General features: G+C 45.2%; 1 protein-coding gene across 1 annotated transcript; it reads right to left on the bottom strand.

Moving 5' to 3' along the window:
• Nucleotides 1-2,879: 2,879 nt before the first annotated feature.
• Nucleotides 2,880-5,455, bottom strand: LOC135982868 (olfactory receptor 5AR1-like). Its single transcript, XM_065591248.1, has one exon. It carries the CDS (start codon nucleotides 5,453-5,455, stop codon nucleotides 4,511-4,513), a length of 945 nt encoding a protein of 314 aa, XP_065447320.1. The 3' UTR covers nucleotides 2,880-4,510.
• Between the last annotated feature and the right edge of the window lie 11,328 nt (nucleotides 5,456-16,783).

Below are 16,783 nucleotides of genomic sequence, written 5' to 3'. Positions count from 1 at the left end.
CAAGAAGGATGTGGAAAAATTGGAAAGAGTCCAGCGGAGGGCAACAAAAATGATTAGGGGGCTGGAGCACATGACTTATGAGGAGAGGCTGAGGGAACTGGGATTGTTTAGTCTGCAGAAGAGAAGAGTGAGGGGGGATTTGATAGCAGCCTTCAACTACCTGAAGGGGGTTCCAAAGAGGATGGAGCTCGGCTGTTCTCAGTGGTACCAGATGACAGAACAAGGAGCAATAGTCTCAAGTTGCAGTGGGGGAGGTTTAGGTTGGATATTAGGAAAAAACTTTTTCACTAGGAGGGTGGTGAAGCACTTGAAAGGGTACCTAGGGAGGTGGTGGAATCTCCTTCCTTAGAGGATTTAAGGTCAGGCTTGACAAAGCCCTGGCTGGGATGATTTAGTTGGGGACTGGTCCTGCTTTGAGAAAGAGGTTGGACTAGATGACCTCCTGAGGTCTCTTCCAACCCTGATATTCTATGATTTTATATTCCAGTGGCTGGAAGTTGAAGTTAAACAAATTCAAGCTTGAAATAGGATGCAATTCCCTAGAAGTGAGGGTCTTCAAAGATTGGAACAGATTCCCTGGGGAGTTGGTGGATTGGGGTTGCTACTTTTGGTTGGACTATTTTTGTAGGTATCATCACATGACCTAAACTTTAATTAAAGATTTATCTTTAATTCCTGGAGACTCCAGGACAATCCTGAAGGGTTGGCAACTCTATGGTAGGCTCACCAGCACTTGGAGTTTTAAAAACGAGATTAGCTCTTTCTGAAAGACATGCTTTAATCCAGTTTGTGGGAATAATTTTGCAGCCTGTGTATACAGGAGGTCACACAAGGTCTGTGTATACAGGAGGTCATCTCTTCTGGCCTTACAGTCTATGCATCTGTGAGGAGGTTTACATCCTACACACTACCGGTAAAGGAGTGTTGGAGAAATATTGGATCAAGAAAGCCCTGCCCCTTGACAGATGTCCAGTATGCTCTCTACAGAGGACCTGCTTAAAAGGGAGCTCTGCTGGCTGGGTGAGGGAAAGACAAGACAAGACAAGACAAGGCCGGCTGGAAGAAGGAAGACAGGATGTACCCGGGACAGAGCACTCTACAGGGGAAGGACCAGGACTGGGAGTCCAATTCAGCTGGGAGGTCGGGGGGCCTGACCAGGGGGAACAAGTGGATTCAGAGTGAGCTGGGAAGCCTCCCCTGCCCCAAGCTAAGGCTTTGAAATACTGAGACTGTGTAAACAGAGGGTTGGGGCCATGCCCCAAACTGAAGGGAAAACAGGAAAGGTAGGGAGAAGCTCAGGAGAGGCGGATCTGGAGTCAGAGTCTGAAAGGACTGACCCATCCCTCACCTCTACCCATTTGGGCCCTGGGCCAGGAACTGGTGGAGAGGGAGATCCCAGATCCCCCTACCCTTTCCTTCTCCTTCAGCCACCCGAGACCCCCAAGAGGGCTCTGGGGTGGGAGGGAGGTGATGAACTGTAACTCGGCTGCTGGGCCCCCCAGGCTGCCCAGAAAACCCATCCCAAAACTCAGAGAGATGGTTTGGCAGCAGCCTGACCACTAGGCCTGCTAGCCCTCAACAAAGCTCCTCTGCAGAATCTATGGAGGCTTAATCCTTGCCCCCTCCTCCCAGGGAAGATGTTTTCTTGAAAGTTAAGTTGCTGGTCTCAGTTGTGCTCAGCTAACAGATGTAGAAACCAACTTCCATTGAATTCCAGTGGAGATTTGGGCTCCGATTTCACCTCAAGCTTCTTTGATAATCCCCAAAATTCCTAATGTTCGGGTATTTATATCCCCACCCCATCCACCCAAGAAACCATAGTGTGATAACTGTCTCTCGCTGGGACCCTGGTAGGCAGCCTGGGCACTGATGCCGAAGAGTGAGAGATGAACTCCCCCTCGTTCCCTCGCCTGACGATCCCGTTATCTAGAAATCTGCTGTCTGCAGAGGCAGCGGCTATTTTGTAAGGCAGAGGTGATGCATCACGTGACTGAGGATACAGACATGCACACACTGTGCTTTTGCCTGAGGACTTACATTTGTTCTTTCTTATTCTCTTGTTTTCCTTAATCTAATATAAAAGTCATTCGGACATTTGTTTCCTCTGTGTGTGTATGTTAAATATATATTCCCTATGAACATGAATGAACTTGTTCCAACCCCCCCATCCAGAACAAACCACTGATGCCCCCCATAGAGTGCTTCTGCCGACAACATGGTCGTTCACACAGGCACTTCTTGCAGCAAACTTTTGTTTTTCGGGGAACTGTGGCCAATGGGAACTTCGGCCAATGGGAACTTCGGGGGAGGTACCTGCAGGCGAGGGCAGCGCAGAGAGCCCTCTGCCCCCCTCCACCCCAGGGGCCACAGGGACATGGTGCCGGCCACTTCCGGGAGTAGTGCGGGACCAGGATAGGCAGGCACCCCGGAGTAAGTTGCACTGGGCTGGAGGCCACACCCCAACCCCCTGCAGCACCTCTCCTGCCCCTCAACCCCTTGCCCTGAGCCCCTCATACACTCCGCACCCCTCCTGCACCCCAATCCCTTGCCTTGAGCCCCTTCCTGCATACTCCACCCTCTCCCAAACCCCACACCCACAATCCCCTGCCCCAGCCCTACATTGATGGCCCTACATGCAATTTCCCAACCCAGATGTGGCCCTCGGGCTAAAAAGTTTGCCCACCCCTGCTCTAAGGTGCCACAAGGTGCAACTCCTCATTGTTTTTGCTGATACAGACTAACACGGCTACCCCTCTGAAACCAAGATCAAAGTTTCCAAAAGAAAGTCGCATTGAAGAGCATTATGGTTTTAGGAGTTAAGTATCCAGCTAAAAACAATGGGGAATGGGTGCTTTTTATTTAGGCAGTTCGAAAATTCCACACTCAATATTTAGCTGCAAAATTGGGCTAAATTAATGTCCCAAACCTTTGTTAATGCAGAGTTAAGTTTGCCCAGTGGTGTCTTGTGCCCTTCTGGTATGCGGAAAGGTATTTGCCATGCCTGAAAAACAATGTTATCTTTTCTCACTTTAGCTGGCAATAACAACTGGCAATGGTGCATCACAGAGAAAACATATCATAAAACCATAAAAGGTTCTAAAAAATGCACATTTGGCTTCCCAAGTGCCAACCACCTTCCACATGGAGTCCTGGCAGGTTCCAGTCTTAAAATCCCTCCAACTAGGTTTTGCCCCCTGCTCATGCCAGTTTGCTGGATCAAAACAAGGGCCCCTCAGCTTCAAAGGCTAGGTTTTGCATTACTCACCCGCTAGTGATATCAGATTCCATGGGAAACCCACCCAGCGAAACCAGAACTCACAAATACATATAACACTTATTGAATACGAAGGGCTATGAATATTTTCTGGGCACCTCTAAATAATGACAGTCTATGATGTTTCCTGAGTTTTTGCTCACCGACATACAGATAACATTTATAAAGTTTATGCAATAGTCTCAACATCATGCCTGTGTTTGTCATGTTAGTCACCAACGTATGTATGGGACCAAATTCTCAGTAGGCGTAACTTATTTCTAATGATGTGGCTTTGTTTGTATGTCATTTTGTCAGGTGATCCTTAGAAACCGGAGAAGAACAAACCCATAGAAAGCTTTAGCATAAACGACCAGGCAACTATCGGATGTAAATTATATGTAGCTATCCATGAAACAGAAAAGCCTGTTGGTGAGTAAGTAGAAGGTTTTACAAAATAAGTGGATTAGTATTGTATAAGGCAGAGATGAAATGGCCCAAAGTGGCTCAGTGGGGCATGCCCTTAACTCTAGGTAAGACCCTGTAATGAAATCTTCTAAACATGACCAGAGTTCACCCAAATATTCACTCGTTCGAATAACTCAGATAGTTAAAAACTAGAAGGCAAATAATTAGCACACACACACACCATTATTATTATTATGAAATATAAATGATTTTTCAGCCATCCTCATTATTAGTGGGCCCAACTCACGCTTTTAAAACAATAAATAAGTAATAAATAATAATAATAATGCCTATTGCTTACATCAGCAGCTCTCTGAGCACTTTACTGTCTTTTTTTCTTTAACGTATCTCCCCTCTCAGCACCCCTGGGAGACCGGGCAGTGCCACCATCCCGTTGTAAGGATGGAGAACTGAGGCACAGAGAGGCTAAGTGACTTGCCCAAGGTCACACAGGAAGTCCATTGTAGACCAAGAAATTGAACCCAGGTTTTCTATGTCCTCAGCCAGTGCCTGAACCATGAGACCAGCCTGCCCTACACTTGAGGATGGAAATGCAGCCTTAGCATAAAATGGTTCCTAACTGGGAGTTGTGCAGCTCTGAGAAACTGGCTACTTCATGAGATGCCAAATCACAGTTGTTTAGTGCAGATCTCCTTGGAAAACCTGCCCCTTAGTTCTTTTTGGTGCAAGATGCACAGGGTTGGTTATCCACAAAAACCAAGATAATGATGTAAAGAACTCACCCCCCCCTTTCACTCCCATTTACTGTTCAAAACCCATTCCCAACATTTAAATCCACTGAGAATAAATCTTCCTGTCTAACATCCTCGTAAAGGCCTTTTTCACCTCCATGTTCCTCAGGCTGTAGATCAGGGGGTTCAACATGGGGATCATCAGGGTATAAAATAAAGAAATGATTTTGTCCTGATCCATGAGGTACTTTGAACTGGGCCGTAAATACATGAAACATCCTGTTCCGTAGAAGATGGTGATGGCTGCCAGGTGGGAGGCGCAGGTGGAGAAGGCTTTGCATTGGCCCAGGGCAGAGTTGATCCTTAGGATAGCAACCAGAATGTATATGTAGGAGATGAGGATGATCAAGATAGTAGGTGTTACCACCACAGCAGTACAGGTAAAATGAACAATGTCTGCAATGCGGGTGTCAGAACAGGACAACTTCAGGAGGGGGGGCACATCACAGAAGAAATGGTTGATGATGTTTGATCCACAGAAGGACAAACGGAATATAAATAGAGTCTGAACTGTTGCATTTACCCAGCTGGCTAGGTACGACCCCAGCACCAGCAGCACGCAGAACCGCTTGGACATGATGACGGTGTACAGCAATGGGCTGCAGATGGCTGTGAAGCGATCATACGCCATCACCCCCAACAGGCAGCACTCACAGGACACAGCAATGCAGAAGAAGTAGAACTGCAGAGCGCACCCAGTGAATGTAATTGCTTTGCTCTCCACTGCAAAGGCCATCAGTGTCTGGGGAGCGATGACGGTGGAGTATCCCGCATCTAAGAGGGCCAGGTTACTGAGGAAAAAGTACATGGGGGTGTGAAGCCGGGACTCAATCCTGACTAAAGTGACCATCCCGAGATTCCCCACCAGGATGAGCAAGTAGATGAACAGAAACACCACAAAGAGCATGACTCTCAGGTGCTGGTTGTCCGTGAATCCCAACAAGATGAACTCCGTCACGGTGGTGTGATTCCCCTTCAACATTTATCCCAGATGTGCTGTTCCCCACAAGGGAGAAAGCGAGCATTACATGGAAAGAAGAGACAAATAAAGGCTGAGTATCAATTCCTTGGGGTCATTCTGATCATATACCATGTGGTTCTCTGGTGAGATCTAACAGAGGTTTAAGACTCCATTATGGGTTTTGAACTAACAGCCATGGGTCTCTTAGCTCAGGCGGTAGGAAAAAGAAAGAACTTTCTCCCAGCAGAGAGCTGGCCGGCCACGAAATGTCTGTACCTACTGTGGGCAGATTTGTGGTTCCAGGATCGGATTCCTGAGTCATCTCAGGGCCCATATGTAAATCCGTGGTAGAGATCAGCCTCGAATCGAGGGATCGCCAATGAATGATCGAGCGGTAGAGGCTTATATTCTACTAGATAGCAAAAAGAACGAGGAGTACTTGTGGCACCTTAGAGACTAACACATTTATTTGAGATAAGGTGCCACAAGTACTCCTTGTTCTTTTTGCTGATGCAGACTAACATGGCTACCCCTCTGAAACCATTCTACTAGATCGGGGTCGGCAACCTTTCAGAAGTGGTGTGCTGAGTCTTCATTTATTCACTCTAATTTAAGGGTCCGCGTGCCAATAATACATTTTAACGTTTTTAGAATGTCTCTTTCTATAAATCTATAATATATAACTAAACTATTGTTGTATGTAAAATAAATGTGGTTTTTAAAATGTTTAAGAAGCTTCATTTAAAATTAAATTAAAATGCAGACCCCCCCGGACTGGTGGCCAGAACCCGGGCAGTGTGAGTGCCACTGAAAATCAGCTCGCGTGCCGCTTTCGGCACACGGGCCATAGGTTGCCTACCCCTGTACTAGAGAGAAGTCCCATATTCAGTGCTGACTGTCAAGAGCTCACCCAGTGCTGTTTCATTACAATATAATGTATTATGACTAGATTCACATACAGTTACCCAGGTTGATTAATTCCACCCCTGGCCAGTGGTACTCTGTGCACAGCAAGCTATTAAGGTGAGGATATAGGACATAGGTGCTCGTCCACTTCCTTTTATGGGGCCAGGCTAGTAGTTTCATACAATAAGGTACGTGGCAGGCAGGCAGAATTGTAGGAAAGGGATCCGTAGTCACCATACTGAGTTGCCAGAGTTACTCGATGAGCTTCTAGAGTATGTGTACCAGTAGCCTGGCCCCTTGTTTGTACTTCAGAGCGTCTGATGTCAAACACAATTAACTCCCTCCTAAAATTTTACCCTATTTCTCCTGTTCCGCTCCTTATATCAGGGGCTCGACCTATCAGGCTATGGAATCGTTCTCAAATTCTTTTTGGCCAATTGTCCGTTTAAGTATTTGTATCCAGTGGAACAGCTTCATTTGGAGAAACTGGAGGAGCCCTGATCAGAATACCCCATAGCCCAGTGGTTGGGGCACTCTCTAAAGAGATGAGAGACCAACGTTTAAATGTTTTATCCCCACAAAACTGGGGGGGCGGATTGAACTTGGGTCTCCCACACCCTGGATGACTGCTCTTACCACCAGAATAAAAGTTAGAAGGTTGGTGATGCCAGCATGAGCACCAACACTTCCTTCCCTTGCATTTCTCAAAAGAAGCAACTTAGGTGCCGGTCTACAGGACTGTCCTCCTGCCCATTGATCACAAGCAGTCGGGACTCAGGTGCTGAACTCCTGAGGGACAGCGCTTAGGGCATTCTCCCATTGGCGAGCCCCCCACTCAGCATGCTGGCTTTTGTGGACCCCATTCCTAGTCAGCTTTCTCTCCTCCCCCTCCCCCCATGGCATAGGGAGCCCAGGGTCCTAACTCAGGTTTTGTGAATCCTGGAAATTTTCTAGGGACCTAAAAGTTAGGCAGTATAACACTGAGCATTCCAACGCCTAAGTCCCTTGGTGAATCTGGCCTTACACATTTTCTTTATTGGTTTAAATTAGAGCTCATTAGAAAAGGAAATTTCCATTCCATGGTTAAATCCAAATTTTGAAATTCCAAATACGAATGAAATGTTGACATTTCAAACTTTGCACAGGAATGGAAATTCTGAACAAGAATTTCAGTTCAGAAACATTGAAAAGATATTTTTTCAGTAATTTTAAAACAATAATGTAATGTAATATATTTAATATAATATAGATGATTACATTAAAGTTTTAATATAATATAAAAGTAAATATGAAATAAAACAATACGATAAGGTAAAAATGTTTCATTTTGAGTCTATCAGAGCAAAACATTTTGACATTATCAAAACAAAATGAGAAAGTAAGACATATTCTGGTTAGACATCTTCCCATCCAAAATTTAATCAAAATCAACACATTCCTGCAAAATGTTATTTTTTGTCAAATTTGCATTTTCTGACAGAATTGCTCCATCAAAATTGTTTTGACCACCTCTAGTTTTGGTGTTTCTAAAGATTGTTTTTCAGGATGTATATCAACGGGGAAGAAGTTAGACTGATGTCTTTTGAAAGTGCATCTCCTACGCCATGCACCAGAACACGCACTGGCTGTGACAATGGGAGGTTTCCCTAAAACACTGCTCCCCTCTTTCAGCAGTCTGCGAGTGTGACTAGTCCCACATCTAGAGGATATCAATCTAGGAACTAGACGGGGGGGAGTGGGAGTTGCTGATTCAGCTGTGGATAAAGAATGATGGGTCAGATGCTCAGGTAGCATGAATGGGAATCGACTTCCGTGGATCTACATTGACCGACACCAGCTGAGGATCCAGTGTTCTTAAAATATCTACCTCCAGAATAGTCCATCACCTGCACCGCATCACTGCACATAATTAATGAAACAATCCACATCCTTGATCTCCCCCAGACACATGTGGCAAATATGCCGACTGGACACATTTCTTTACCATCAAAATACATTTTCAAAAAAATAGAAATAAAAGTTTTAATACTCTGAGACGCCCCCTATTTTGCAATATGTTATTCTTACCTAAGTAATCGCTTCCCTTTCTCAGAATGCGAGCGGCATGGGCATCATTTCCCTTGTCACTGCTTATTCTGCAACAGAAAAAACAATATCAATGTGCTGTTCAGATAATCAGGACTCTGATTTCAGTGAGTCTGATCTCCACGTGAATTAGCTCTAAATGACAATTGTATCCACATGTCGGAACCAAAGGAGAAAATTTATACCATCTCCTTTGGAGCTTAAACGACAAACCTACAAGAGGGAGATGTCTGATGTTCTTGATCCCAAAGAGGTATCAGGTATCGCCAGCTTCCCCAGGGCAGTAACCATTCGCTTTGGCACTGGCCTGGCTTTCCTCAATCGAGGCTTGTGGCACTCGAGGGTTGGGGTGATCTCATCACACATTCTGAAGTTCTGAAGCCACCGTTCGTCATCCCAGTTATCCAAAATCATGCAATCTCACGACACCATGCTGGTTCTCCTGGACCAGAAGTGGCAGTCCATCCATGGGCATACCTGGGCAATACTGGCAGTCACCATATCTGTTCCATGGGGCCAGAGGAGCTTGTCAGTCACCCATCATGGTCAGCCATCTTCGTCATGTCAGAAAGTTCTGTCCAGATTCCACCCAGCATCTTGCCAATTGCCCTGCCCACCTCATGAACACTCGTCCCTCAAGAAGGAGTGTTAGGAGTGCGAGTGCCAATGTAGGATACTGGCTTGTAATTTCGCCTGAGATAGTATTTTAAGTTTTGTTTGCCTGTTTGATTTTTTGATATATATATATATACACACACACACACACACACACACACACACACACACACATTCTTACTAATATGTGTGAATAAAGGGACCCTTACTAAGGACAAAGACAGACACCATGTATGCTGCTTTTGCCTAAGCCAGATGGGTTTGTTAGTATAATGGGAACAGATAAGAGCAGTAAAAGTGTTACTGGGCATGGTGGGAGTGTAATATATGAGCACACCCTTGAAGACTGCCTCAAGTCCTATCTCAAGGCAAGGTCAAACAGCCAGTCAGGAGGGGCAAAGGGTGATTGGGGGGAATGTAAAACACTAAAAGGCCAGAGAAATGCCTGCCCCTGACTGTAGCACAACCTCACTCCTTACCCCTCCCCTGGGGCACAAAAGGGGTGGGATGAAGACCCCCAGACCCATGACCCTCTGAAACGGAGCGTGACCATAAGTTGTAAGGGGTGGGATGGTGGGCGTGCATTGCAGGTATCATTATACCTACGGAGGAGGTGGGGAACAGGACACTGGGAAACAAGGTTCTGTGACCTCAGAGTTATGGGACATGTTTGCTGGAAACTAAACCCAATAAACATTGCATTATCTGCACTTTGGACTTCTGGTCAGCTTTCTGTCTGCATAACGAGAACTGGGGGAGTGAGAGGGTGAAGAGAAAACCTGCTAACAAGGAGCTGGAGCAGAACCACCATCCTTCCATGTCTTCTATCCAGTGTGGCCAGAGGGAGAGATGAGTGGCTACTGCCATGGGCAAATGCGTAAAAGGGATGGGCCGTGGCAACTGCACTCAGAAAGGCAGTTCCTAGAGTGTCTCCTGTGAGGCACAGAGCCCTGGGATACTGCCTCTGAAGTGGTAGCGCTGCTCTGGCAGAACAAAAGTGGCAGTGTGGATGCAGGTATGTGGTCTACACAGGGTTTTACCGCTCTCCAGCACAGTATATGTGGACACTACACGCAGGTCTGAGGAATATGCAGGAGCATGTACACAGTCAGCTATCCAGGTGTGCACGGAAGTGTAGACGTAGCCAAAGGAGGGATATTCCCAAAGCACAAAGGTGAGTTAAGCACTCAGCTCCCAATGAGCATCTGTGGGAACTAGGAATCTAACAGCCCTTTTGTGCCTTTGAGCCTCAGTAGCACCTAAATGTTGGACTTATACATCTCAAATGGCAATTAGTGACCTGACGGGCCTTTGTGGGTGTAGCTGAAACGTCTTAACGTTCTCTGACCCAAAATTCTGTGAACATCATCTTTGAACACATCTGGGGAGAGACTGTATGGCCGTCCATTGTATCCAGCAATGCCATCATGGCATCTCGTATGCTCCCTTGTGGCTGTAAAGCCCGATCTGTGAGGAGCAAGATTCTAAATGGATGTCACTTAGAAATATGCAGGCTCCCGATGAAGACTTGGCATGATGCTTGACCATTTTTTCAATCAGTTTTTCTTGTGCGTCTTTCTCAAACTGTTTGATAGTTGTTGTCCTTTCAGGTCTCTCCTTGGCTGTGTCTTCAAACTTGTCTATATTTATGTTACATGAGTTGAGATTCTGTTCTAGGTTGTCTTTGAAGCATTTGTGTTGACAACCTTGCTTGTGCTTTTCAAGTTCCCTAATCCTGCAAACACATGTGCATGTGCTTAATTTTACTCATGCGAGTAGTCCAATTGACGTCAAAGGGATTACTCACATGCGTAAATTGAAGCACTCACATAAGAATGCCCAGGACTGGGATCTATGGTACTGAACTAATATGCCCTGGAGTCTATGGAAAGACTCCATTCAGTCCAATGGTCAATGCTCAGGCCCTTAATGAATGACAAGGGGGCTGGTATCGTTTTTTCAGATTGATTTTAATGAGAAGGGGCAGATATTTTTTTATACACAGCTGTTCTCCGGGAGCAGGTGCCCCCGTACAAACTATCTCGGCTAATTTCTTAACTCTAGTTAAACTACAAATATGTTTACTTATTCATTACTCTGGTAGAGCAAGTGTTAATATTGACATTATATCTGTGTAATGAGTCATATGTTGTTTTCCTAACTATTCCCAATACGTTTTCTTGCCTAATTAGATAATGACAGAATTGCTCAAAAAACAATGTTTTAGTGAGGCCCACAGCAGTTTATTATAATCCATAATAATGGATGCTTTCTACAAAGTTCTCCTAACTTTGGGGAATTATGTCAACATGAACATTAGCGGCATAACCAGTGCTGGACAATAGCATTTACTCTCTTTCCGTTTTTTTCCCCTTTCAATATCTTCACTTTCAGGCCAAATTCATCCCTGGCATCATTCTTTTCTGCCAGGGCTACGTTTGGCCCATTGTGTCCAAAGTCATGACAAATCAAACCAGGTCACTGCGGGCGTGAGTCTATGATCCTTGCTCACATTGACTGGTACTTACTCATACCAGTAGCCTCAGTGAGATCAAGTACTACTCAGTGCAAGATAGACTTAGGTTCCAAATAAACTAAAAAAGAATTTTAATGCACACAAGACAGACAAGAAGGGGCTTTATCCGATACATAGCAATATGTTAGGGCATCTCGAAACGATAGGCTCGATTCTGATGTCCTTACACTGACTAGCCTCTTACTCTGAGATTGGTCTCATTGACTTCCACAGGGCTACCTGCTGAAAAAGTGTGGGTAAGGGTATCAAAATCTGCCATTAAAAAGGCAAAAAACGATGTTAGGGAAATAACCAGAATCCCCTATTTAATCTGGAAAAAACAGTGCAGTCCTCAGAGTGTTTTACGTCTATGCAACATTAAGATAAATCAGTGTCGAAACTGATGGTTACATGAAACACAATTGGCCAGTGTGAATCAGCATCACTCCACTGATGTCAATGGGCCAGAAACCCCAGCTAACGTAACTCGATGGAGTGCCACGTCCATCGATGTGGCTGTATCTCCAGCGGGTGTGAATCAGCATCACTTCACTGATGTCAATGGGCCAGAAACCCCAGCTAACGTAACTCGATGGAGTGCCACGTCCATCGATGTGGCTGTATCTCCAGCGGGTGTGAATCAGCATCACTCCACTGATGTCAATGGGCCAGAAACCCCAGCTAACGTAACTCGATGGAGTGCCACGTCCATCCAGGTGGCTGTATCTCCAGCGGGTGTAAATCAGCATCACTTCACTGAAATCAATGGCGCTCCCAGTGGTGTAAGCTAGCATCACTCTAGTGCGATCCACGGGGCCAGATCCCCAGCGGGTGAAAATCAGCATTAGCTCCATTGGCGCGTTTAACCCCCAGCTTTAGTAACTAGGTGGAGCTCTGCTGATGTCATTGGACCAGAACCATAACTGGTCAAAATTGGTGTCATTCCATTGAAGTCAATGTGGCTTCATACATTTATACAAGAAGAGGATCCGGCCCTTACGCTCACAGGATTTCCCAAAGCACATAAATGACTTAGGGGCACAAGCCACTTATTGGGGCAGCCGTCTGGCTCGTTTTACCAGTTGGCAGATCATGTCCTTAACTTGTAACCTGGTGTAGATATGTAACCCACACACCTCCTGGGTGTGGCGCTCTGTCCCATCTGGTGGTACTGAGACCACTTAGAGAGAGATTAATGAATGTGCCCTACGGCCTTAGTTAAGAGCCATGTGGCTTTTAGCTCATGTGGTAGAGGCTCATGCACTAAGCTGCAAAGGTCCTAGGTTCGATCCTGTCTACCGAGGTCTGTCAGTGTTACAGATACACATCAAATTATGCATCCACAGGGGCAAGTGTGAATTGTCTTATGTTAACAGCTTCCCAACCTTAACGCTAGCCATAACCCTGCAGAGTGTGGGGAAGCTCTGGGGCAGACTCTTGTTCCAAGACTGAACTAACCTGTAGAAGTTACCGGTTCCCCTCCGTCTCAGAAACATAGGGATTGCCAGACAGGATCAGACACAAGGTCTATCTAGTCTAATAGCCTGTCTATGACAGTGCCTTATACCAGATGCTTCTAAGGAAAGTGTTAGAGCCTCACAGAAGGCAGATGTGGGAGAATCTGCCCCCAACATTAGGTCTCCTCCTAATCTCCAATAGTTAGAGATTAGTTTAAACCTTCAAGCATGAGATTTAATCTCTCTCCCAAAAGTAATTTCTTTAATTATAACTCTTGATATTCTGCATGTGCATATCAATACCCTATCCCTTTTTGAACCTCACTAAATTCTTGATCACAATTACTTCTTGTGGCAATGAGTTCCCTAGAATAATCGTACATTTTGTGAAAATTGACTTCCTTGTCTTGATTTTGAATTTTCTAACTTTTAATTTGATTGATTTTTCTCCTGTTCTTGTGTTATGAGACCGGAGAAGAGATGTTCTTGATCTACCTTCTATAGACAATTCAGTCTCCACCAATTGGAGAATGAAAACAATGGTATATTAGGCAATGGTCTGTTTCCTTCTTGGCATTTTGTCAGCGGCCCATGCAGTGGTTATTCTGACGTTGTTTAATCAGTTCTCCCTAAGAATCATCTGCATTGTCAACTTTGTCCATTACCCTCCCTGACTTTTTATAGGTCCATATCTGAGTCTGCACTGGAATCAGAGTGAATTTCACATGATCTATGAGTTTTATGGAAATATTTTCCACATACCAACCCCTGAGTTCTCTCTCTGATCCCACATGATTGAGATGTGCTGTTCTCTGCAGTCCTGGCCTCCTTAAAATTCTGTAACGGTAGTGCTGGAATTGAGATTCTGTGATCTTAGCACACTGGGAGTTGAGCACAGTCTAACGAGAGAGAATATAAAATGTATGGGCCTGTATATTTAACTGCGTCCTCTATTGAGATGCAATTTCAGAACAGCTCAGGTATTTGTATGATTTCAGCATCCTTTTACCTACAGAGGGCATCCAACCCAAAGCATTAATGGTAACTGCAATTCACCTTTAAATCAAGTAGAAGAGGCCTGTGATTGACAAACAGAATCTCTTGAGGTCTGGCCTTACTGATTACAACAAACTGCAGACACCCTCTCAGTAGAATGCTGGAAGTGTGCGACTCCCATAATAACCCAGTGGTCGGTGGATTGAAACCAGGGTCAGCTAGCCCTGGCCTGTTTCTTATTTATGGGTATAAAATGGCCATGAATAAAGTTAGTCTGGAAAGTGGAAGAAGGTTTCTAACCATCAGAGGAGTGACATTCAGGAACAACCTCCCTCTACAGCTAGTGGAGTTATACAACCTAACTAGATTTGAAGTGGAGCTGAATAAGTTTATGAATGGGATTTTATCATGTTGCTGCCTGCAACAGCAGTAGACTGGACTCAATGACCGGGGGGGAGAGAGGGGGAGGTGTCACTTCCTGTCCTATGTTCCTATTAGGATTGCCAATATTAACGAGCCTACGTTATGCACAATCATTTTTTTTCAAATCAAAGAAATGGTGCAATCAGAGAAATCACGATGGTGACACAGAGAACTTGCCCCTTTCTCACAGCTGTTTATTGATTTTTTAAAAAAATCAATAATTACATTTATTGAGAAAATATCTTCCTGTATATCATCCTTCTAACGGCATCCTTCACCTCCTTGTTTCTCAGGCTGTAGATCAGAGGGAACACGGAGATGATGTTGTCTTGGTCCAAGGTGTAGCCAGACCTGGGTCGTAAATACATAAAATCAGAGTATCGTAGAAGGTAGTGACAGCTGTCAGGTGAGAGGCACAGGTACAGAAGGGTTTGAGTCTCCCTTAACAGAGTGGATCTTCAGGATGATGTAGTAAGAAGACGGCCTGAAACATAAGGCCGTGTATCAGAGGCCTGGTGTGAGGCCTGAGCTAAAGTAGTCAAAACTTTGCAGCTATAAAGCAAAGCCAAGCTGTGAGCAAGAGGCAGGCCCCGTTCACAGAATCTGGCAAGAACAGGGCTGACATTGCAGAAACAAACATGCTTAAGTAGTGCTAGGCACAGAAATATATACACCAACACATTCCAGAAAGATGGTACCAGAACACCTTGATACCAAACACAATCCTCAGAGATAACAGGAGCACGCTGACCCATCTTAAGGATAAGGTCAGGATGACAGCATGATGGATAGAGATGTTTTAGCAAACCAACATGTACAAGGTAATGGGCAGCCCTTGGATCCATCAACAGGTGGCACCCTAATACGTCGGAGGGTGTCACTCTGATACATCAGGGGCAATATGTAACTTGTTTGTATTGGTGTATAAAGTTGTATCTCAGAGGGAGTGTCTTTGGCCATCCTAGGGAGCAGTGGAAAGTCCTGCCACTGACTGAGCTGTGTCCATTGTCACGAGCATACATGTCTTACTCTCCAGCCAGGCGCTATTACCGGGCTTTGTTGACAGTAAACCTGGCCGGGTGCTTTTGCTGAAAATCGAATCTGTGGATTTGTTGGGCTGTTTAATTGAGGTCTGCTATCTCTGCTATCTGCACAGAGCTGGGACAGCACACTGAACGAACACACACCCAGCCAACATCTGACCACAGATGGCGACGAGGATGTATGTATAAGAGACTAGAACAACTAGGATAATAATCATGACAAATATAGTTGACAAGGTGAAATGAATAACATCTGTGTTGTGTATGTCAGAGCAGGACAGCTTCAGGATGGGGAGGGATGTGACAGAAGAAATGATTGCTGACACTCGGGGGACAGAAAGACAAGCTGAATATACAAATTGTTTGGGCAGTTGACAAAGACACAACTACCTGCAGCACACAGAGTGTCCTGGACACGATGACCCTCTAGAGCAGTGGGTTACAGATGACTGTGAAGCGGTCAGAGGCCATGGTGGCCAGGAGGCATCATTCACTGGTCACAAAGACACAGACAAAGAAAAATTGCAGAGTGCACTCAGTGAATGAAATGATTCTATTACTCTCTGCTACAGAAGTCATGTGCATCCTAGGTGCAGTGACAGAGGAATAACCAACATCTACAATGGACAGATTACAGAGGAAGAAGCACATAGGGGTGTGAAGATGGGAGTCAATCCTGATGAAAACAATCATCCCAAGATTCCCTACCAGGATGATAACATAGCTCAGTAGGAACAACATGAAGAGTGGGACCTGCAGCTCTGGGTGGTCCATGAATCCCAGGAAAATCAACTCTGTCACATTGGTATGAAGGGGGGAAAGCAAAATTTGCAAATAAACAGAAGCCAAAAAGGGACCACATGTGGATTCCTTGTAATAACTCTGACTGCTCCCGTGAAATAGTGTGTCTTGGGGAATGTACTATGGGTTATACACACACTTCCCCCTGGAGCTAGTGCACGGTCTCTGCACAGAAACACAGCACACTGTGCACTGTTTTGCATTCAATTAAATACGTGCAGAGATTCCGTCACAATATGAGAGACTGTCCAAATCTGAATCCTTCCCATGCCAGAAATGTCCCTTCGGGCACAGGCCTTTGCCATCCCTGTCTCTCCCATACACCATCTCTGTTGTTAAGTTAAATTAGTTTGGAAAGGAGGGAAATCATCTCTTGTAAATGTATAGACAATAACGAATGGTGTAGGATGTTTTCATTTACACTGGTTTTCTCTTCCGGCTTCCAACAATGTCAGTGGGAGTCGATGGCACTTGGCACCACTGAAGCTCAGAGAAAGGGTCCTACAAA

This window comes from Chrysemys picta, chromosome 4 (genome assembly GCF_011386835.1).
Source record: "Chrysemys picta bellii isolate R12L10 chromosome 4, ASM1138683v2, whole genome shotgun sequence".
NCBI classification, from domain to species: domain Eukaryota; kingdom Metazoa; phylum Chordata; order Testudines; family Emydidae; genus Chrysemys; species Chrysemys picta.
The sequence above is the reverse complement of the archived record's forward strand: the minus strand, read 5'-3'. Positions and strand labels throughout refer to the sequence as shown.

Bases quoted from the DNA above. Each gene is read 5' to 3' on its own strand.
- LOC135982868 (XM_065591248.1), bottom strand. From the start codon at position 5,455: ATGTTGAAGGGGAATCACACCACCGTGACGGAGTTCATCTTGTTGGGA.